This window comes from Panthera onca, chromosome D3, assembly GCF_046562875.1.
Source record: "Panthera onca isolate mPanOnc1 chromosome D3, mPanOnc1 haplotype 2, whole genome shotgun sequence".
Lineage (NCBI taxonomy): Eukaryota > Metazoa > Chordata > Mammalia > Carnivora > Felidae > Panthera > Panthera onca.
In genome coordinates, this window is record NC_138350.1 from 57022104 (window position 1) to 57044316 (window position 22213).

General features: G+C 46.5%; 1 protein-coding gene across 8 annotated transcripts in view; it reads left to right on the forward strand.

Moving 5' to 3' along the window:
* The window catches only part of FHOD3 (formin homology 2 domain containing 3), a 468838-nt gene that overhangs the window by 405759 nt on the left and 40866 nt on the right, over positions 1 to 22213 (forward strand). For all 8 annotated transcript variants that reach the window (XM_060613641.3, XM_060613642.3, XM_060613644.3 and 5 more), the window contains 2 exons: positions 3142 to 4025; positions 14002 to 14160. In XM_060613641.3, the coding sequence (XP_060469624.2) occupies positions 3142 to 4025; positions 14002 to 14160 (1043 nt within the window). The remainder of the gene's footprint in view (positions 1 to 3141; positions 4026 to 14001; positions 14161 to 22213) is intronic.

The window sequence follows — 22213 nt, forward strand, 5'->3', positions numbered from 1 at the left end:
AAAAAAAGTGGCAGACTGAAGCCCTAACATATCAGTAATTTAAATGAAAAGATGGAGATGTGCAGAGTGGACAAAAATACAACCCAGCTATATGCCATGTGTTCAGAACTCATTTCCTACATGATGGCATAGGCAAATGGAAAGTTAAAAGCTGGGAAAAGATACATCATGCTAACATTGATCAAAGAAAAGCAGGAGAGGCTATATTAGGATCAAAGTAGACTTCAGAGCCAAGGAAATTGCTAGAGACAAAGAAGCATATACTACATAGCGATATAAGAAGACCTAAGTGAATGAAGAGATTTTTTGGCAAAATAAAAAACTTCCACTTTTCCCAGTAAATGGGGAAGGAGACCAGTCAGCCACTCCACCTGCAGCAGCCCCGTTACCTCACAACTGTCTTCCTAGTTACAGGACTGTCTGGCTAGTCATAGGGACTGCAAATACCCAGATGTTCCCATCATGTCCTCAAGTGCCATCTCCTCGCTCTTTGATGGTGGTTGTCTCCTAAGTGTATTTTGTGAAGCCTGCAAGAGGGTTCAAGGGCTCCTTGTTCTGGTGTTGGTCCTTTGGTGAGGTCAGGCCACTCCTGAGCAAGGTACAGAGGATAAAGCTACATTGGAAGAAACAGAGCACCAGGAGGCCTTTGTGCCTCCTCAGTGAATGCCTCCTCTAAGATGAAGGTAGAGCCATGTGAGACAGACCAGTGCATCCCCTGGCGTGTTTGATCAGGCCATTCCTCTTTGGTGGAACAAGAGCTCCAAATGCTCAAGTCTCTGGCCTAGGTCTCTGCCATCCCTCAATACAAGTATCCACAGAGGCCCTGGGTATCTGATGAAACTCATTTCCTGAATGCCTACCAAACAGCCTTGCTGGCCCTTAGGAAGCAAACTCAGAGGAATAACATTCCTGACCATTCATTTATTCATTCATTGATCCATTGTGGATGCTGAGAATCCAACAGTGAGCAACAACAACAAAACCCAATCCCTGCCCTTGGAGAGTTTACATTACAATGAAGAGGACAGCTTACTAGTGTTAGGACAAAGGCAACAATAAAATAAATACAGAAAATGTGTGGAAAATTAGGCTGTAATAAGTGCTCTGGTGACTAAAGCTGGAAAGGGTGATAAATAGCTCTGGGGAGAGGGAGGGAGTGTTACACAATTCTAAATGAGGTAGTTGGGAGGACTTCACTGAGAAGATACTGTCTAAGCAAAGACCTAAAGGAGGTTGAGAAGCAAACTGTGTGCTTAAATGGGTGCAGTTTGTCCCAGGATGGGCAAAGGCCCTGAGGCCAGATCATGCCTGGTGAAGTTAGGAATGTCAAGCAGCTACTTTAGCTAAAGAGGTTCAGGCACGTTTGTCAAGAAAAGTAAGGGGGGTTCATGCAAGGCTTGTGAACATTGAAAGGTCACACTGGCTTTTTGTCTTGGTGAAATGTAGCACCGTTAGAAGACTTTGAGCAGAAAGGTGTGATCGACCATTTCAATATATCCCATGGCAATTGTGTTAAGAACTGACTCTAGGGGCCAAGAGTGGAAGTTGGGACCAGCTGGGGGGCGCCTCTCCAGTGCTGCAGGCAAGAAACCATGCTGTCTCGGCCCAGGGCCATGGCAGGGCAGGTGATGAGAAAAGTTGGTTGGATTCTGGATGTGACAGGAAGATTTAGCTAACAAGACACCTTGTTGTGTTGGATGTGTGGGATAAAAGAACAGGGGGAATCAGATGACCCTGAGATTTTTGGAATTGGCAGCAAGATGGATGAAAGTTGCCACGTCTGAGATAGGTAACAGCTAGCTGCAGGAGAAGCAGGTTCCGAGATGGGGTGGGGGTGAGAGCAGAGGTGGTCCCTAAAGCCCAGAGGCTGGATGAGATGGTGTCTAAGAGAGTGAGTATCCAAGTACACAAGAGGTCCAAAGACATTTAAAGGTTAAAGATAAGGAGGAACCAGCACAGCAGACTGAGAAAGGACAGCCAGGAGAAAGGAAGCAGACCAGGTGAATGCAATGTTCTGGAAGCCAAGTGAAAAACAGAAGTCGAGGAGGGAGCCGTCTGCTGGGTCTAGTGCAGCAGCAAAGTCTTCGACCACCTGGGAAAGAGCAGCTTTCAAAGGTGGTGAGAGCAGAAACTTCATTAGGCTGGGTTCAAGAGAGAGAATAGAGAGAAAAATTGGAGCAGTGAGCAAAACAACTCTGTTAAGCAGCTTTACTTTAAAGGAAAGGAGAAAAGTTGGGTTATAGCTGGATGGCTAAGAAGAGTCAAGTGAGGTGTTTTTGTCTTAAGGTGGGTGAAATTATGCCATGCTTCTATGCCAGCAGGAAGGTCTAGTGGGGGGAGCATGGGAAATGCGGGACAGAGAACCACTGGAATGGCTTCCAAATGCACACATGGAGCGTTGACCCTGCTAGGAGGGATGGTTTCTCGCTAGTCACAGGAGAGAGGCCATGGCTGGGGTTCAGGTGCGGGCAGGGGGAGGCTGGATGAGGCCCTGGAACATCTCCCCTGACTTCTTCTGTTAAGCTGTTGAACCAGGAAGCAAGGCCATGCTTGTGTGAAGATGTGTGACAGTGGGAAGGTTGGAGGAGAGAGAGGAGGTAGGCAGAGTCACCCAGGAGAGATTGTGATGAGGTTACCAGGCAGCAGTAAGGGTTTCCCAAAGACTGGTGACCATGGACTTAAAGGGCTTGTGCCTTTCCCTGGGCACTTTGAGCCACACTGGTGCATGTGTGGAGTAGCGGGGAGATGGACATAACTCTACAGCCTTTCCAACACCTGTCCCGTGGCAGGGGAGGGAGCATCTTCCTTGCCTCCCTGTGTCTAGTTAGGACAGCAGCCCCTTAGTTACCTGTGGCTGGGTGGGTCCTGACCAGCCGTCCTGGGTAGGCAGGAAAAGTGGGGGAAATACTCCTATGAGCCAAGGTGCGAGCCAAGAGCAGTGTTCTACCTACCAGAGTCGGGTCCTGGCGCAGGTCATTGCAACTTTGATGTGCATCTTGTCAACCGGGACCACCTCCTCTTCAGTCACTTCATTTCAGTGTTTTCTCTCTGTATAAAGCCTCTGTATTACCTAACTGGTTTCTCACAGGATTAAGGCACCTGCCACTTGCTCATTTTTTTTTTTCTCCTGTATGCTTTCAGGTTTGTGGTCCGCAGGTGTTCAGGATGCCAGTGTAAATGAACAGTGTGGCGACATCCTCACCAACAAACGGTTCATGCTGGACATGCTGTATGCCCATAACAGAAAGCCCACGGATGACGAGGAGAAGGGAGAGGGCGAGACTGGGAGGACTGAGCCAGGCGCAGAGGCGGTAGCCAGCCTGGCTAGCAGGATATCCACCCTGCAGGCCAACTCTCTGGCCCAGGATGACAGCGTCAGGAGGGTGGACGTTGGCTGTCTGGACAATCGGGGCAGCGTGAAAGCCTTCGCTGAGAAATTCAACAGTGGGGACCTGGGGAGAGGGTCCATCTCCCCTGATGCTGAGCCTAATGACAAAGTCCCAGAGAAAGCATCTGCACAGCAGAAGACGGAATCTGACTACATTTGGGACCAGCTCATGGCCAATCCGAGGGAGCTGAGAATCCAAGACATGGATTTCACCGACCTGGGGGAGGAGGATGACGTCGACGTCCTGGATGTGGACCTGGGTCCTAGGGAGGCTCCGGGGCCACCGCCCCCGCCCCCACCCACTTTTCTGGGTTTGCCTCCCCCGCCCCCACCGCCCCTTTTGGACAGCGTGCCTCCCCCTCCTGTCCCCGGTAATTTATTGGCTCCTCCTCCTCCAGTGTTCAACGCTCCTCAGGGCTTAGGGTGGCCCCAGGTACCCCGGGGTCAGCCGGCATTCACAAAGAAAAAGAAGACCATCCGTCTATTCTGGAATGAAGTGCGGCCATTCGAGTGGCCATGTAAGAACAACCGCCGCTGCCGAGAATTCCTGTGGTCGAAACTGGAACCTATTAAGGTGGACACTTCCAGGCTGGAGCACCTGTTTGAGTCCAAGTCTAAGGAACTGTCCGTCTCAAAGGTACCGCTAGCACCCCAAATGCTTCTTGATCTGCAGAGTTACTTTCCGCTGTTGAGTAGGACTGGGAGATGTGTTGTATATAAAATTCCCTTCATGCTGCTTTTGCTATATCGTAAAAAAAAAAAAAAAAAAAGAAAGAAAGAAAGAAAGAAAGAAAAGGCGGTTGGTGTAAACACCTTTAAGAGATGAGTCTTTGTGCCATACGCTAGATGTAACCTAAATGAGTATGGGACCCTTCATGGCCAACATGGACAGCAGCTTCCTAACACCGTTAGGCAAAGTAGCTTTCAAAGAACCAAATAACCCAGAGGAAAAGACAAAAACATTAACCAGGGAATATTAGCCGAGCCCACCAGTAGATGCTGATGTTAACTAGAGGAAAGTAGTCTTGCTAATTGATCGACCACCTGGACTTTATCCAGGAGATGTGGCTATTTACTCTCGCCTTGATTGGTTATAGTGGATGGTAGTGGTAGTTTGAACCTACGATGTAACCACATGGTAATTTAGAGTAAACTTGCAAGAACTTACCATAAATTAGTTTTAGCTCCATTTGTTCCATTTATCATCATTTTGGGTGAGTACACAGCTGCCTGAGCTGGACTCCCCGACCTGCCAGGCAAGTGCCAATTCCGGATCAAAAAATAGGTGCAACATTCTGAGGACAAGAGGGCCCTTCAGACAAGGAGCCAAGTGACAGAGTTCGTGCCTAGGGAGGGGTGGGACTAGGGGGGCCTGGAACCAGGGGCGCTGCTCCTCCTGAATTGGCCTTCGCCCTGGTGTCGATTTCTGCCTAGTCTCCACAAGGATGTGAATCTCAACTGGTCTAGCCTTAGGAACCCCCCCCCCCCCCCCAGTTCAGAATTAAAGCTTCCTCCTGTTTGTAAATCCAAACTGCTAGGATCCAACTCAGCACATCATGTCCAGTCAGTCCTCTCCTTCCGCTGAAAGTAGACCCCCTTTTGTCCTCTCCAGAAAATGACACCTAGGAAAGTGAGGTTGGGCATCCCCTCTCGGTGTCTCTGTGTCCTGACTTTCCCAGGACTGGTGGCATGTTGTGCTGAGCCACCCGTGTGTCCCCTTGAGTTCTTCCAGTGCAGCATAGCATTTGGGAGAAGCTATTCCTGGCTGGTTAAAGCAGCAGTCTCTGGTGGCCCGGAGTTATCCGGGGCCCACCCTCACTCGCACCACCCTCCAACCTACTGATCTAGTTGGCTGGTCTCCTTCAGCCACCACCTCCTCACATGGGCTGGTCTGGCTGGTGAGCCCTCTGGGCTTCCACGGGTTACTCAACACCCTTAGGTTTCTGGCCCTTGATTTGGGTTGGAGGAAGTAAAGGGAGTAACAGTTTGGCAGTGAAGTTCTTTCTGACTTTGTTTTTACAAAAGGAAGTAGCAAGATTAAAAACTTCATTGAGGGGACCCAAAATGGGCAGTTCACCCGCCTCCCTCCTTCTCTTGACTCTACTCTGGTTGGTGACAAGAGTCTGGTCACTGCCCTCTCAGTAACCTGAAGTTCCATTCTTGTTTGAAGTAGGTGGTGACGTCTTAAAATGCTTGATTGCCTGGCTAAAGAACAAATGTTTGCCTAGTTTTTCTAAAATGAGAGCATAAGAGAAAAGTAATATATTGAAAATTTTACCAAAGAGATTCCAGAATGTCCTACAGTGGGACCTAGGAACCCATACCTCTGTTCTTGGGAGCAGGGTGGGCGGAGATAGGAAATGTGAGAAGGAACTAATTTACAAATGTTACAAAAGGTAAAAAATGCACATTAAGATTAAAATACATCACATTGGAGAGTTGAATCTTTATGTGTATGTTATTAATGCAGATATAACCAATTTTACTTTCGTTTATAATCCTTGACTATGATTTTCATACAGCACAGCTGTAAACAACCACTTCTGAATTCTGGCTTGTGAATTCATTCATTATTCATTAAACACAATAGCAACACAAATAAAAATGAAATAGACTTCACAAGCCAGCACAGAGCTGGAATCGGTTTTGGTTTTTGTCTGAAAACTTATACCAGACCGGAGCTCCAGAGCATCCTTCTGACCATCCAGGTCACCCCTCAAAATAAAGATTCATGTTCCAGACCCAAGGCTGGGTGACCAGTTAATGGAAATAAGAACAGGAAAATATGCTTTTGTATTTCCTTTCCAAATAGTTTTTGGAACTGGATCTATTTTTCTGTCTCAGAAGGAAATATATATAGATTTTAGTAAGATGACTTTAATTATGTTTTGTGGAGAAAGACAGAAATCCTGTGCTAAATTTCATCGTGTTGTGTTTCTACTGCTGGTCTGAGATGCGGTGAATCACATAGAAGATCACAGGAGTGACCCCAGAGAATGATGTCAGGGCAGAAAGCCCCTGGAGGTATGGGGATGTACCCTCATGGACTTCATATCATCCTGAGGAGCCCCAGGAAGTGGCCTTCATCCTATGTGCCTAATCAAGAGCAGCAAAGTCCCTCCTGCTCCCAAAAGGCAGTTTTTATGTCCTAAGTTACAGACAGTACACAAGACAGGTGTGGACTGGAAGAGAAAACTGGAAGGAAGAAAGGGACTTGGTCTCCCCTTTGAGGGCTCAATGCTGTCTTCCTCCCCTGGGCTCATTAAGTTTATCATGGGGAGGGGATTCCAAAATGGGTTAGGAGAATTTTTTTCAACTTTATTTACTCTGACATTTCAAAACATATCAGAAGCTATTCACAGTGACTTTTTTTTTTTTTTTTTAATTTTTTTTTTTCAACGTTTTTTATTTATTTTTGGGACAGAGAGAGACAGAGCATGAACGGGGGAGGGGCAGAGAGAGAGGGAGACACAGAATCGGAAACAGGCTCCAGGCTCCGAGCCATCAGCCCAGAGCCTGACGCGGGGCTCGAACTCACGGACCGCGAGATCGTGACCTGGCTGAAGTCGGACGCTTAACCGACTGCGCCACCCAGGCGCCCCTCACAGTGACTTTTTAAGAAAATTCAAAGAATGATGAATTATTTGGTCTGGGGTGAGCCCCAGCCTGGGTTATTTTTAAAAGCACCTCAGGGACTCAACCAAAGTTGTGCACCATGGATTTAAAGTGATAAATGAGGCACCAAGGAGGGAGGCATTGATCCCTTCACCACCGTGTTCCGCGTTGACTCCCCCATCCCCCAATCCATTTTATTCTCCCAAGAAGGGAGTCAAGTTTCCCTACCCTATACTCAAGTTCAGGACATACTGAAATGTTATTTTATTTAACATCACCCTCAGAAAACCTGAATTCTATCATATGGAAATTGAAAACCCAACTTTGGGAGTTCAGTGGGGTGACCATACATCTAATGTATCCAGGTTGGCCCGGGTGTATGCCTGTTGTCCCGGCATGTATGTAGAGCACTCCCTTTCTCTCTCAGAGTTCTTCTGGTTAGGGTACTAGACATACTCCATTACCATCAGTAAGGCAGCTGTGTCGCAGCCGGCCTCAGCTATGGAAGACTGCTGCAGAAGAACTGGGAAATTAATGCTTTTTTTCCCTAAGCTTCATGATAAGGCAAGCCTATTCTGCCAAGTTCCTCAGAAACTCTATTCCTAGCTACAGGTTTGTCAGCCTTTATGCAAACATAGTTGGGTGATGTCGTTGTTGCCTTAATGCTTGCCCATGTGTATCAGTCTCCCTTGTTACAAGGACTTAGGAATATTCCACAGTTGTCACATCTTTATGACATCTGTATTGTGGTCGCATTGTCATTGTCACTTTCTCAACAGGCAGTTTTGAAAATATCCAGTGGCGTCACTCTCTTGGCAGTTAGTGGAGAGTGAGAAGGAATGATTTATCATTGCAAAGCCAGTGCCCTGCTGAGCCAGACCCAGGGTCTGTGACTGCGATGCTGAGAAGCATTTTGAGAGTCGTGCATTTCATGGGAGTGCTCTCCAGCTGAGGGGTATTTGTTGACTAAATCACATCCTTAGTTCAGTTTCCGTGTTCGGTCACGGCACCCTCTGGGGTGGCAAGTTCTGTATACTGAATATCCATTCTTTAAATGTTGCATCCTTTATTTCTAGTAAAATCAGTCTTTAAAAAGTCGAAGGGGGTGATTCTTCAGGGCAGGATGAACACACTGGAAAGCAAGCCCTTTTACCTGCCCAGATGGCATGCCTCCACGTGTGCTTCTCATTTCATACTGTCCCCTCATGGGGAAGTTTCCGCCTTCACTGTGGTCCTTCTCTGGACCTTGGACCTCCTTATGCATGTGCCACGGGCAGAAGCCCCAGGGCTGTGTAGAGACATGGATCCAGGTTTTCTGTCTTATTTCCAAGAACCTCACCCATGATGTGGTTGCATGGAGTTAGCTGTAGCAGGATGTGTGGCCCTGCCTTCAGCAGTCAGCTGCACCCAACCCCAGAGCCTTGCAAGCTGCTTTCCCCTGAATCTGGAAAGACTGTTTCTCTGTCATCGACAGCTTAGCTCCTGGTACTGGGATGAGCTCGGCATTTGTTGGGTGTGTCAGGGTCGTTTTAACATCAAGAAAAACTCCTTGCATTGTCTGTAGCTGTGGGGACTTGATCCTACATCATTCATAAAAATGGCAGGGCCAGTCCTTATTGTGTCTTCGAATGGATAGGGGACCCTGTTACTGTTTTCTATTTTAAGAAATGTTCTCTTATCCCTCCCTTTTGTTTCCTGTTTTTAAATTGCATTCCTCTTTAAAGAACAACTTTCTACTCAACAGTCCTGTCTCAAAACCCTTTAGACTTTCAAAAAGTCTAAATCAGTCTCTCTAGATGCATGAGAGATCATTTAACATCTATGATCCCTGTGCCCTGCTCCAGACCAAGGAGATCAGAATCTCTGAGGATGATGCCCAGGCATCACTGATGTTTAGAAGTACCACTGAAGATTCTCTTGTGCACTCACCATTGTGCTTTGATCTAAATAAACTACATTTTCTGGTTTTCCTTCAGAAAGTGTCAGGAGATTGATCAGTCCTGTTTTCTTCTCAGATACATAATGCTGAGTTTCTCCTATCTAGTGATAATGAGTCACTTAATGTTGACCCATCTGCCATCAGTCATGGAAGCAGTCATGTCTCCTGGAAAAGGAGAATCTCCTGTTGTTTCTCCAGAATGCTCCTTCCAATTAGTCCTAGAGACCAGTCTGTTAGCCTCAGAAGGGAATTTGGCCTGTGGAAATCACCATGATATTCTCTTTGTTAAAAACAGAAACCGAGGTGTTCTTTACATTCTTTTTTGCAAGATCTTTAGTATCATTCAAGGAATGCTCATTTTCTGGGATTCCATGTGCCTGGAGGTCTGTGCAGACTCTAATAAGCACCCATGAGCTATTTTCAGTCATTTAGAAAGCCCCTTGCGAGTTGTCCGTATCCATGGCAAGAGCTTTATAGGCTAAATTGAATATTGAGTCTCTGTACTTTCCTCTGGAATTATTACTCTCCAGGGTAAGGACACTGATCTGATCTGACCTTCTTATTTATGTAGATGTCTTTGATCAGCAAATGTGGTAGACACATTAGTCATGAAAAATATATACTGGTAGACCACGTATTTTTAAAATGTCAGTTGAACAGAAATGATAAAAAGGAGTCATTGGTGGTGAAATAGCTAAGAACTAATTTTTAGAAAGTAATATGTTCCAAGCATTGTCATAAGTGCTTTACATGTATTAATTCCAGTAATGTTATTCTTTTTTTTTTTTTTTTATGAAATTTATTGTCAAATTGGTTTCCATACAACACCCAGTGCTCATCCCAACAGGTGCCCTCCCCAGGACCCATCACCCATTCTCCCACCCCCTATCAACCCTCAGTTTATTCTCAGTTTTTAAGAGTCTCTTATGTTTTGGCTCCCTCTCTAACCTTTTTTTTTCCTTCCCCTCCCCCATGGTCTTCTGTTAAGTTTCTCAGGATCCACACAGGAGTGAAAACATATGGTATCTGTCTTTCTCTGTATGACTTATTTCACTTAGCATAACACTCTCCAGTAATGCTATTCTGATAGTTCCAGCAAATACCTCTGTAGTGCCTACCGTGATCCAGGCATTGTTCTTGCTGCTTTACATCCATGGTCACATTTCATTCTCACAGCAAACCTTGCAAGATATGTGCCAGAGAGAAAACTGAAGCACAGAGAGGTCCAGTGACTTGCCAAAGTCACACAGCCATGAATGGTCACATCCCAGCTGAAGTTAACTTTCAGGGCTCCCAAGTCTGTCCATGTGATCCTTGGATTCCATTTTGTTTCTGCTACTTTTTGATAAAAAGGTCAATCAGCCAAAGTTTGGTCCTCCACCTCAGTGAGTCTCGAGAACCATCAGGGAAGAAAGGCTTGCTAGAAAGAGGGTCCCTTGGGCCCAGGCTCTGGGCACAGCATGTTAGATTAGGACTTGGCTGAAAGTGAAATGGGAACACTGGACTCTGGCATGAGATAGTTGCCCCCGCAAAAGAGTGGTAGTAAGGCAGTGTGGAGGAAACCACTGTGGATCTGTCTCTGTACGTGCCATTTTTCCAAATATGTCCATAAGTGTTCAGGGGAAAAGGAACTTGTTTAAGGGGTATGGGGCACCCTGGGAAGAAGCCAGGCTCTGTTTTGCTTCCAGAAAACCTGGTTAAGCTGAACTCTTGACCAGAACCAGGCAGTAATGCCCAGCATATAGAATAGCACCACCTTTGAAGCCCCAACTTTCAGGGATCCTCTAGTGTGCCAACAGTTCCCTTTCCAGAAATACTGTCTCTGGGGAAATGCTTCAGTCTTGTATGCCATGTAGGGCTTTTGTTTGTTTTTGTTTCTGATTCAGCCAAGAAGATTGTAGGGAGAGGGGAGGCGGTGTAAGGTCCAAACTGGTGAGAGAAGAGGTTACCCTCCATGGAAAGAGATGCTATAAAGGCAAGCAGACACCTTGGATAAGGGTCAGGAAGGAGGTCACTAAGGCAATTCAGCTCCTTTCTCCCAAGCTGTGCAAGAAGACTGAAGGTCTAACCTCCAAGAAGACAGAAGTGAGCCCCTCCAGGAAGAGGCTTCAAATAGGCAGCATCCAAGACCATAGAGTTGCAGGATTTTTGAGAAGCATAGAGGAGATGGTCAATTTAAGTGGTTATTAGTAACTACCAATGCTTGGGGAGAAGACTGTGACCATTTCCTGCAGCCCCAGATTCACCTAGTGATCAGCTTCCTGAGATGGGGTCTACTCTGTAGAACCCATAGGGCCCTGCTCTAAGACATAGGGCCCTGCAAACAGTGTCGCAGGATCATGTGAAGGACATAGTAAAGATCAGACTTGCTGAGCTGGGACTTTGATCACAGAATGACAATTAAAATGGATCGAATTTGATGACTGCTAATCCTGAGACGTGGGCATGTGCTCCTGGGCACAGAAAACTTTGGCTTATTGCAGGTACTGCTCTAGGTTATCGTGGAAGGGAAGGGGAGAGTCGGCCATCCCCACATGATCTCCTCCTTCATCTCGGGCAGAACGGACGCCAGGGCACTTGGGTGCTCAGTGGCCTCTAGTGGAGTCTGTTTTAATGATGAGGAACAGCATTTAAAACACCTTTTGGATAAAATCCAGAGATTGAACAATTCAATTTCAGATATTACCTTAATTCTTATTCTTTCCCTTACCAAGTGGGTCAAAGTGCTCTGAAAACACATGGAGTCACCTTTGGGGACAGCTGTCCCTGTTATTTCAGGATGCTCAGCCGCTTGCTTCTTCCTGACTTGTAGGGGAGTATGTGGGTGTGTTCACTGGTATAAATTGACTGCTGTTGGGAATGGAGACAAGGACATGCCCGGCTCAGAGCCATCACATAGGTGTGTGCAGGCTGTGTGCTGTGCAGGCTGCCATGGGGCTGTGTCTCCCCAGGGAAGGCATCTTTTTCTCATTTGCGCAAAGGCTAGATTGGGCTGAGTCTGCTCAGGCATCTTTCCAGGCTCTTGGAGTAAAGAGGGCCTATATAGATGAGGGGCTAAGAGCTAATGATTCCCAGGGAATCCCTGCCTTCCAGGAAATGTCTCCTGTATTGGAGCCTGGCTATGGGTAGTTGCCTCTCCTATGCCAGGTCCCAGGCTCCTTCTGCCATCCATGCTGCCCTCCTTATGCTCACTGGATGTCTACTGAAGCATCTTCAGGCCTCGTGTCCTGGCATCCCTCTTTGTTGCCTGCCTTCAGCATTTTGCCAAGCCTTTTCTCATTCCTTCTTAGCTTTCCACACACAAAATAATATGTTAGATTTAAAAGCTGAATATCAGGGGCTCCTAATAAGCTTACTTGATTAAATACACAGCAGATAAGCTTGCCCTGCAGAGTGGAATGCTTCTAGGCCACATGTCCCTGGGCATTCAAACCTGATCACACCCACAAGAATTGTTCCTCCTGGCCACCAGGCTGCAAAACAGCTGGGGATGCTTTCGGTTATTGTCTTCGTGAGGAAATTTTAATTTATTCCCAAATGCATATTTAAAGACTTAAAATAGAATTTTAGCAATTGAGTTTGGAAGGGCTTAGTAGGGCTTAAGGAACCACAGTCCATTTCTCCTTGCCAGCTTGCAGCCTTCAGTGTTAAAGCAGGCCAGCTTCTCCAGAAAGCTCAGCTGTTCGAAGGCCCAGCCAGTAGGGAGGGCCTCAGTGCAAGAGACTGACAGCAGCATCAGCCACTCGGCTGGGGCCTGTGTGCAGCAGAATCAGAGCAGCTGGTTCCTGAGGTCCCTGCATATGGCCCCCAAACCTCCTGCTTCATCCCTGGCAGTTTCCAGCAGGCTAGACAAAGCCACTTCTTATCTCCTTATCTTCACTCCCCAACTCCAGGCTCTCCCCTAGACATTCCCTAGGGCCCAGGTCAAGCGTCAACTCCTTCAGAGCCTGACCTCTTCCACCACCCTGCCACTGAGCCCTTGCCCATGGGGAGCACACCCATCACCGTGCTGAATGTGTCTTTTCCTTCCGGACATCCCTTGTGCCTTGCTCATCATTATCAACCTGGGCTTGGGCTTGTTACATAAGTGAAAATAGTCATCCTTCCAGCTATGTTTGTCCCAGGGGAGGAATCTGAGCGCACACAGGGTGCCGGCTGAGCCAGAACTCCTCCCCTCTCCTCCGTTGCCACCTGCCCTTAACTCCCTGAGAGCTGAAGGGTGGGGGCCTTGTCATCTCGACTCTGGACACATGTTGGCTTACCAAGTCCCATACTTGGTAGGCTCTACCAAGTCATGTGCCAGCCCAGAACCTGCCCCCAAGGAGCACCCAGGTCAGTAGGGAAGCCAGACTCACTAGGGCTCTGTGAGGACACCTGGACGCTTCTTGTCCCCTGTCTCCCTCTTTGGCCTCTGTGCCCATTCATCCCTCATTCTTGTTGAGCAGGTTCCCTTTTGCTTCCCTTCCTCAGAAGGCGCCCCCTCAGCTGCCCAATGGGCAGCCACCTAGATGTCTAAGTGTGGCGGGTACTCCATTATGAGGGGCACAGGATGTTTAAATGGTGAGGGGATTCCCTGAGACAGTGTGGCCAGGGATGCAGGGGGGCTGGCAGGCCAGCGACGCTGGATTCTTCTCACCACTCCTGTCTTCTCGGCACATACCATGTGCACTAAGGCCAACCAAGGCACATTCCGACACCTTGCAGCCTGCAGGAAGGGAACTTTGAGAGGTTTTAGTTCTGTTTCCACTGCCTCTATGGAAAAAAACAGGGGTTTTTTTTTTTCCTTGCCAAATATCACATTTTTCCCAATTGAAGGAAAATCAGTTTTATTTTGTAATGTGTCTGACTCGTGAAGTTCCATTGCTGACCCATGCTTGGCGGCTTCTCAGAGCTAATCCCTGATCTCTTTCTTCTGTGCTGAGCAGTAGCCAGTCCTGAGCTGAATCAGGGCCATTTGTTTTCATCTCTAAATAAGTAGTGAGTTTGCTTTTAATAATGAAACACAGAAAGGACCAAAGATGATGCATTAATCTTGGGTTCTCCTTATTTTATCACCAAGAAAACTGCTGCAGATGGAAAAAGGCAGGAGGTCATTGTCCTGGACCCCAAGAGGAGCAATGCTATTAATATCGGTCTGACAGTGCTGCCCCCCCCGAGGACGATTAAGATAGCCATTTTGAATTTCGATGAATACGCCTTAAACAAAGAAGGAATTGAGGTAAGAGGAGCTCTCTCAAGCATTATTTGTGCTCTGTTAACATGTCCCATATGTAAAGCATTACTGTGTCCAATATGACTTTCTCCGCAGGGTGCCTTGCCATTTTTCTGTTTCAGCCAAACTCTGAATAATGTTAATAATTCGCACATTTTTTTTTTTAACTTCTGGGTTTTGGGGGGAAGCCCCGCTTGGCCTATGAAGTTCAGTGATCCTCACTGTCTGGTTCATTTACTGCCTGCTTTCTGACCATGCTTGCCTACCTCAGCACGGAAGAAGACCAGGATAACCTTTCCAACCAAACAAGCTTAATGAACAGTTTCACAAGTAGGGATTTCGTTGTGTGCTCCCACCCACGCGAATGGCTCTCTTTCACTCTCAGTGCTCGTTGGGACGTGTAGAGATAGGTTTTGTGTGACACACTGAAGAACCCATGCCACCCGCCCTTGAGCAGGTGTTGATCTGAATGGCAGCAGTGGAGGGAGACGGGTCGCTTGCTGTGACTGTGTGATCTGCTGGGCTCAGTGCTCTTCAGCCAGGCCCCGTTCTGCCTCCACCATGGGCTGCTATGACTTCGCAGCAAGTTAAAGCTCCTATTCTAATCATGGAGAACACGTGAGGGGAGCGAGGGACCCAGCACGCAGGTTCCTCCAGATGGGCGGCAGAGCCTGGGGCCCCCTGACTGGGTCACCGTGGGGATGTGAGGGTGTTGCATTGTGGTGTTAGGTGACACTCTCACCATCCTCCTAGTGGCAAGGAGCCCTGGATCCCTTTAAAGCCTTCCCATAGTTGGGGTTCATGAGTGCACAGCCTTATCTGAGGCACTGGAGAGTGGACGGGACCAGTGAAGGCTGGCTGAAGACGGAGGGTGAGCCCCTGACAGTGAGGAAGGGCCCGGGCCAAGCTGCCAGGCTCACCCATGGCCCCAAGTGTGGGAAGGAGCAGTGGAGCCCTTGGGGCCAAGTGGGTCTGAACCCAGAAGACCAGGTGTGCTTCTGTACTTTGGAAAGACGAGGCCCCTCAGGAAAAACTGTGCTCCTAGAGGCTTATATTGGGTTAGTAGTATCCCTTCAAAATCTACATCCACCCACAAACTCAGAATGTGACCTTATTTGGAAGTAGGGTCTTGGCAGACGTAATTGAGATAAAGTCATATTCAATTAGGGTGGGCCCTACTCCAGTGACTGATGTCCTTATAAGAAGAGGGAAGTTTAGACAGAGACACAGAGAGGGGAATGCCATTCTGTGAAGACCGAGAACACACAAGGACACACACAGAACAGACTGCTGTGTGATGACTGAGGCAGAGATCGGAGTGATGTTTACAAGCCAAGGGATGACACTAAGGGCCACCTGCAACTACCAGAAACTAGGAAGGGATGAGGAAGAATTCTGCACCCCGCCCCCCGCCCCCAGGGCCTTCAGAGAGAACATTGCCCTGCTGACACCTTGATGTCAGATTTGTAGTCTCTCTCAGACCGAGAGAATTCTGTTGTTTTGAGCCACCCAGTTTATAGTATTTTGATGGCAACTCTAGGAAACCAGTACAAGGCCTAAGCAGCTCTACTCTGAGAAACAGACACGTACTGTGTTCCAGGAGCCGGATCTCAGGTGGGGTCTGCATTTGCCTTCTGGCTGGAGAGAAAGTGGAGCCAGGAGCCCTGGAGTCAGGCAAGGAAGCAGAGCAGGTGAATGTATCCAGGTTCGCAGCCACGGAGTGAGGGCATGTGGCCCACTGAGGCAGGGGTATAAAGGAGAGAGAGCAGGTGACAGCAGGCAAACACAGAGAGGGACACTGAGGCAGCTACTGGACGGTGAGAAGGAGGCAGGCCAGGCCTCAGTGTGAGGCTGCCCCTCTCTGGGGCCCCCGGAGAAGTAAGGGAGGAGAAGGGCATTGGCTGGCCCCCAGGCAGATGGGGGCTGCCAGCCTGGATGAACCAAGTACAACGTGTCTTTCATCTAGAACAAACTGCATGGTGGGCCCTCGCACACATTCCAGCCGTCCTATTTACTTAACAGTGTCTTTCGGCGATTGCAAAAGCTTCAGATTCATACAAAGAGAGGCTTCAAATGCAGCCAGAGCCAGGCTGATTGAAGGAAAAAATGACAGCTTCCCCTTTTAAAAATATTTCCCCTTCTTGTCATGAGAACTTGAAAGTCCATCAGGAGAGATTGATTCCTTTGAGTTTTGCCTTTTTCTTTCCTGAAATGTAGCTCTCCTTGGGTAGGGAAAGTTTCAGATACAATAAGTTACTGAGATTTTAGAATAACTCAAATCACTTTTTTTTTTTCCTGTTTTCCAGATGAGTACCTGTTTTGTTTTTTTTTTTTTAATGTGTATTTATTTTTGAGAGAGAGAGAAAGAGAGGGGGACAGAGGATCCAAAGCAGGCTGTGCATTGTCAGTGTGGAGCCCAACGTAGGGCTCGAACTCCCCAGCTGTAAGATCAGGACCCAGGCCAAAGTCAGACGCTTAACCAACGAGCCACCCAGGCGCCCCGTTGAATATCTTTTCGATCCGGGCAGGAATAATGATGACAGCAGTAGTGCTGATGGTGCATACAGGAACACCACCACAGCGCTAAACCTGACTTCCGTAGCTTTCTTCCTGTGGGCCCGGGCACAAGCCGGGTGCTCTACACAGATTCTCAGGAGGTACGGCTATTTTGTTCCCCACCTTCAAGATGAGGAGAGAGTCCCAGTACCAGTCTGTGCCTGGCTTCCACAAGCCAGTACGAAGTCTGAGTCTGAAGTGTAGACCCTGAGCCTTGGGGATGGAGTGTATTCTGTGCCGGGACTCGTGCGACAGGAAGAACAAGAAGGAATCTGAAAGGTCATGAGGAGCCCCCCGGAGGAGCACAGTCCCCCCGACAGCACCACCTGTGGCATGGCCCCAGAAGTGGCTGATGTGTGGAATGGTTTTCTGTGGGAGGGCACAGCCGTAGAAATCACTGCTGACCCTGCCTGGGAGTTCAGTGTGCTATGTGAGCTCATCACATGCATCCTGAGTCACAACAGTAAATGGGCTTGCGCATTTTTTTTTTTTTTTTACCAGTTTTTATCTAAACGGCATTTCTCAGCCCTGTCACTACTGACATTCTGGCTGGAGCGGTTCTTTATTGTGGGGGCTTCCCCTCCCTTGTAGGACGGGTAGCAGCATCCCTGGCCTCCACCCACCCAGTGATACCACCCCAGCGACAACCAAAAATGTCTCCAGACTTTGTCAGACATCCCCTGGAGGCAAACCTCACCCTCATGGAGAATGTCTCATCTGAAGGCTGCCCGTGCGTATTTTTCACTTCTTATCAGCCATGCCGAGGAGATTCCAGTGGAAACCAGACACACTCATCTGTCACCTGCCATCTCTGGCCACTGATCTCCAGGACCTGAGAGGCCTAGATACTCTAGATCCATGTCCTGGACCATTAGCCAGAGCTTACTTTCTGGGCTTGTTGTTTAGGAGCTAAGTCAGGACTGAGAAGCGATGGCTATTGTGTATTTACAGATCTTTACTAATAAGATTTCGAGCTTGTGCCCAAAGGGCGTTTTGCCAAACAAACTGTCTGCTTCTTGGACACAGGCACGGTAGCCTGGCACCACGGCTTAGTAGGGCCATTTGAAACCTCTGGGTACCAAATGTGATTAGGATGTATTAAATTACATCCTGTGGCTTTGCTTAGCAACCCAGTGATATGTATCCGGCTATGCCACGAAAACCTGAGGGAACGGTTGACTAACTTCATTAAGGAAGTAATTTTTCATAAGAGTATTAAACTTGAGAACACATTTTGGGGGCCATCTCTAAGTAGTATTAATGATATTTTTCCAAGTAAAATGTCATCAGGTTATCACAAATGGAAGTATGAAGGGGTTTCCTTTTTTCTTGTGGTTTTCTAATTTTTATACGGTCTGTGTCTACAGAGGGTAGCATGACTGAATGGTCCCAAGTGATACTTAACATGGCTCGTTTTGGCTGCCAGGCCCACCAGCATCCTAGAAACAGAAAGTCCCTGGGGCGCCTGGGTGCCTCAGTCAGTTGAGTATCCGACTCGAGCTTCCGACTCTTGATTTCTGCTCAGGACAGGTATCTTGGACTTCGGGAGATTGAGCCCCGCGTTGGGCTCTGCACTGGTAGAACAGAGCCTGCTTGGGATTCTCTCTCTCCCTCTCTCTCTGCCCCTCCCCCACTCATGCTTTCTCCCTGTCTCTCAAAAACAAATAAATATTAAACAAAAAGAAAAAAGAAACAGTCCCTTTGGCTGCATATACAGAATGATAGCACCTTTTCAGACAGTTCGTGCTGTTCAGTCCCTGTCCAAGTGCGTGCCAGACACACAGACAAACCTGAGCCCGGGAGCCATGGTGGATCAGCAGTGCCAGGGAACCAGAATATCCCTGCAACTGGGCGCCTGAGCCACCCGAACCCTGGTGGTTTTGCATTTTTGGTTGAAAAGCCCTGAATTGCGGAGACAGTGCTGGAAAAGTAGGAGCAGCCCCTTGGTGGTCCTCCAGCTCTGCCTTGGTTGATCCAACGTAGCCTCAGGCACCTCACTTCCTCTGCAGAGTTGATGCAATATTTTCTGCCCCACATGCTTCACTGAGTAGTCCTAAGAATGAAAGAAAATACAATCAAGATGCCTTGAGAAGTAAAGGGGGAAAAAAAATCCCTGCATAAGAATAAGGACATGAATAGAAAGCCATGGTCTCAGGAGATTATGCAAGTTGTGCACAAACCAGCCTCAGCTCGAAGTGCTCCACCTTTCCGTGATTGTCACCAAAATCCCTGGGCTGGATTCTCATCCACAGCTGGGGCCAGGGTTCTGTTCAAAACTCACAGGGCAAAATAATTCCTTGTTATAGACTTATCTGCAGGTGAATGAGATGGCCAAACACCAAAGCATTTGGGTTCATAAAAAAAATGAGACTTCTCCATTTTTCTCTGAAATCTGGTTTTCAGATAGCAAAGCAAGTATACTTCAAGCAGTGCTGGCAGGATACTGTCTGGGAGAAAGCAAAAAAAGAAAACAAACGCTGGGATTATTACGTAGTAGTTTTGTTTGATGTCTTTTTCCCTGTGAAACCAAACAGTGACCGTAAAATCATCAATAAATTCACCCACATGGTAGAAGAGCAAATTAAAGGTACCTCTTTGTGCTCATCCCCTTAGCATCTGCTCATGGAAGAAAGCCATCAGCTCCTAGAAGGTGGGTTTGACCTGCCTTTCCACTGTCTTATGGCTATTTTTATTGCCAGGGATGTGTAAAAAATAAAGTGAAATAAACCGGCAGCTGGCAACCTCATAAATCTGCAGCGGTGAGCAAATGGTTTAAATTAGTCAGAGAAGTACAAAACAAAAGTAAGAGTGTTTGATTACTTTCCCAAAGGAAAGAAGCAACTAAAATCATTGCCGGAAAATGCCTGCTGAGGAAGGAGGAAAAGTGTTGGCAATTTTTTGTTCTGGAGTTCTTGTGCATGCTTTAAACAACTTAAGCAGTAAGAAAATGAGAACACAAATTTTAGTTTTTGTTTTGAAGGCTGGTTAAATTCAGATCCTGAATGTTTTTAAAGTGGTGACATCTGCCTGCATTTTTTGGGTTATTTTTTTTTTAAACCATCTGTGTGGACAGGTGGGAGCAAAGAGCATTGTTGCTGAATAAGTGCCCTGATGCCTACGTTCCACCCACTCAGTCTGTGTCGGGGCCACGATGAAGGGAATATTGGAAGAGGAGGCTTCTAGGCTCCCCTTCTGCATCCTCGCTGCGACTAATGCACAGAAGACACAGCTGAGTGTGGTTTGGCCTCTCTACCTTCTAAGAAACTCCAGAGATGACCATCCTGAGGACTCTCTCATCAGACCCAGGATGCCAGCCACCGCACTCAGATACATTGTGCGCACATCTGCGTGTTTGTGGATTGTGCTGTCTTGTCCAGTTTTTAATTTTATTTTTAATTTTTGTGTGTGTGTTACTATAGAGGAAAACTGACCTGTTTTGGTGTCCAGTTAGTTCTGTGAGTTGTAAAATCTATAAATTCATGAGCAGTGACCATGGCAGTCAGGATTCACAACAGTCCTATGTCCCAGAAAAGGTCTTACGGTAGCTCTTTCTAGTCAAGCCCTTCACCTACCTGTAGCCCCCTGGAAACCACTGATCTCTTGCCATGACTATGGTTTTGTCTTTTTGAGAAAGACAAAAAATTCTTTTTGGAACCATGCAGTATAGCCTTGTAAGACTGACTTCTTTCACTCAGCATGATGGGCACTTTTGAGATTCATCCAAGTTGTGGTGTGTATCTATAGCTGGTCCCTTTTTATTGCTGAGCACCGTAGCATTGCAGGGATGTGCCACGGTTTGTCTGTGCGTCTGTTGAAGGATTATGTAGCCTGGTCAGGTTTTCGGCAAGTGTGAATAAGACTGCTACAGATAGTCACGTACAGGTTTTTATGTGAACTTCAGTTTTCATTTTTCTAGGGTAAATACCTCCAAATGGAATCGCTGGGTAATATGATAAATCATAACCTTTTGAGGAACTATAATTTGTCTTTATTTTCAGTGTCTTTCACAGATAAAAAAGTTTCAATTTGGATAAAGTTCAGTTTCTCAACCCTAGTCTCTTTTGGTGTTGTGTCTAAGAGTTTGTGGCCTAACATGGGTCGCAAACATGTTATTCTATGTTTCCTCTTTTAAAGAAAAAAATTTTTGATGTTTATTTTTGAGAGAAAGAGAGACAGAGTGCAAGCGGGGAGGGACAGAGAGAGAAGGAGACTCCAAAGAATCCAAAGCAGGCTCCAGGTTCTGAGCCATCAGCACAGAGCCCGACGAAGGGCTCAAACTCATGAACAATGAGATCATGACCTGAGCTGAAATCAGATACTTAACCAACTGAGCCACCGAGGCACCCCTCTTCTGTGCTTCCTCTTAGAAGTTTTGTAGTGTTACCTTTGACTTTTAGATCTGTGAACCTTTTGAGTTAATTTATATGTAACATTTTTTGCACATGGATTCCAGTTCCAGCACCATTTGTTGAAAATACTATCTTTTCTCTATTGAGCTGCTTTTGTACCTTGGTCAAAATCACTGGGCTGTATTTGTTTCCTCTCTTTCTGGATTCCCTGTATTTTCCCACTGACCCATGTGTTTGTCCTATTGTCCACGCCACATTGTTTTATTCCTATACCTGTATGGGAGACCTTACCTGTTTTCAAAATTGTTTTTGTTGTTTGGCTCATCTGTCTTGCCACATAACTTTTAGAACCAGCTTGTCTATATCGACAAAAAATTCATGCTGGTATTTTTATTGGAATTGAGTTAGAGTTATAGATCAGTTTTGGGAAAGTTAATATCTTGGCTATATTGAGTCCTTCCGTGAACATGGTATTCCCCATTTATATTAGATTGTCTTTGATTACTTTCATCAGCATTTTTACTTTCTAGCATACAGATCCTGTACGTGATTTGTTAGATTTATATCTAAGTCTTTCATTATAAATGGTATTTTTTTTTAATTTTCAGTTTGTAATTGTTTACTGTTAATAAAGAAATGACATGAATTTTTATGTATTAACCTTAAATTACACAACATAGTTAAACTCGCTGTTTCATAAATTTTTGTAGGTTCCTCACAATTTTCTATATAGGCAAGTACTTTCTGTGGTAGGAATAGTTTTGCTTTTTCCTTTCTTATCTGTATGTTTCTCTCTTTTTTTTTTTAATCTTAAAAACTTTACTTTTTCTAAATCTTAGAAGGAAAGTATTCAGTCTGTCACCATCAAGTATGATATGAGCTGTAGGTGTTTTACAAATGTCACTTATCAGATGGAGGAGATTCCTTCTATTGCCAGGCTGCTGAGAGGTGTTTTTTAGGGATGTATATTGAATTTTATCAAAACTGTTTCTGCATCAATTGATGTTATTATGTGAATTTTCTTGTTCAGACCATTGATCTGGTCGATTACTTTCATTGATTGTTTTTTGTGTTTTTTTTTTTTTTTTTGTACTGAATCAGCCTTGTGGTTCTTGTTTTTAACATATTACTTCATAAAATACAGCAATGTTTAT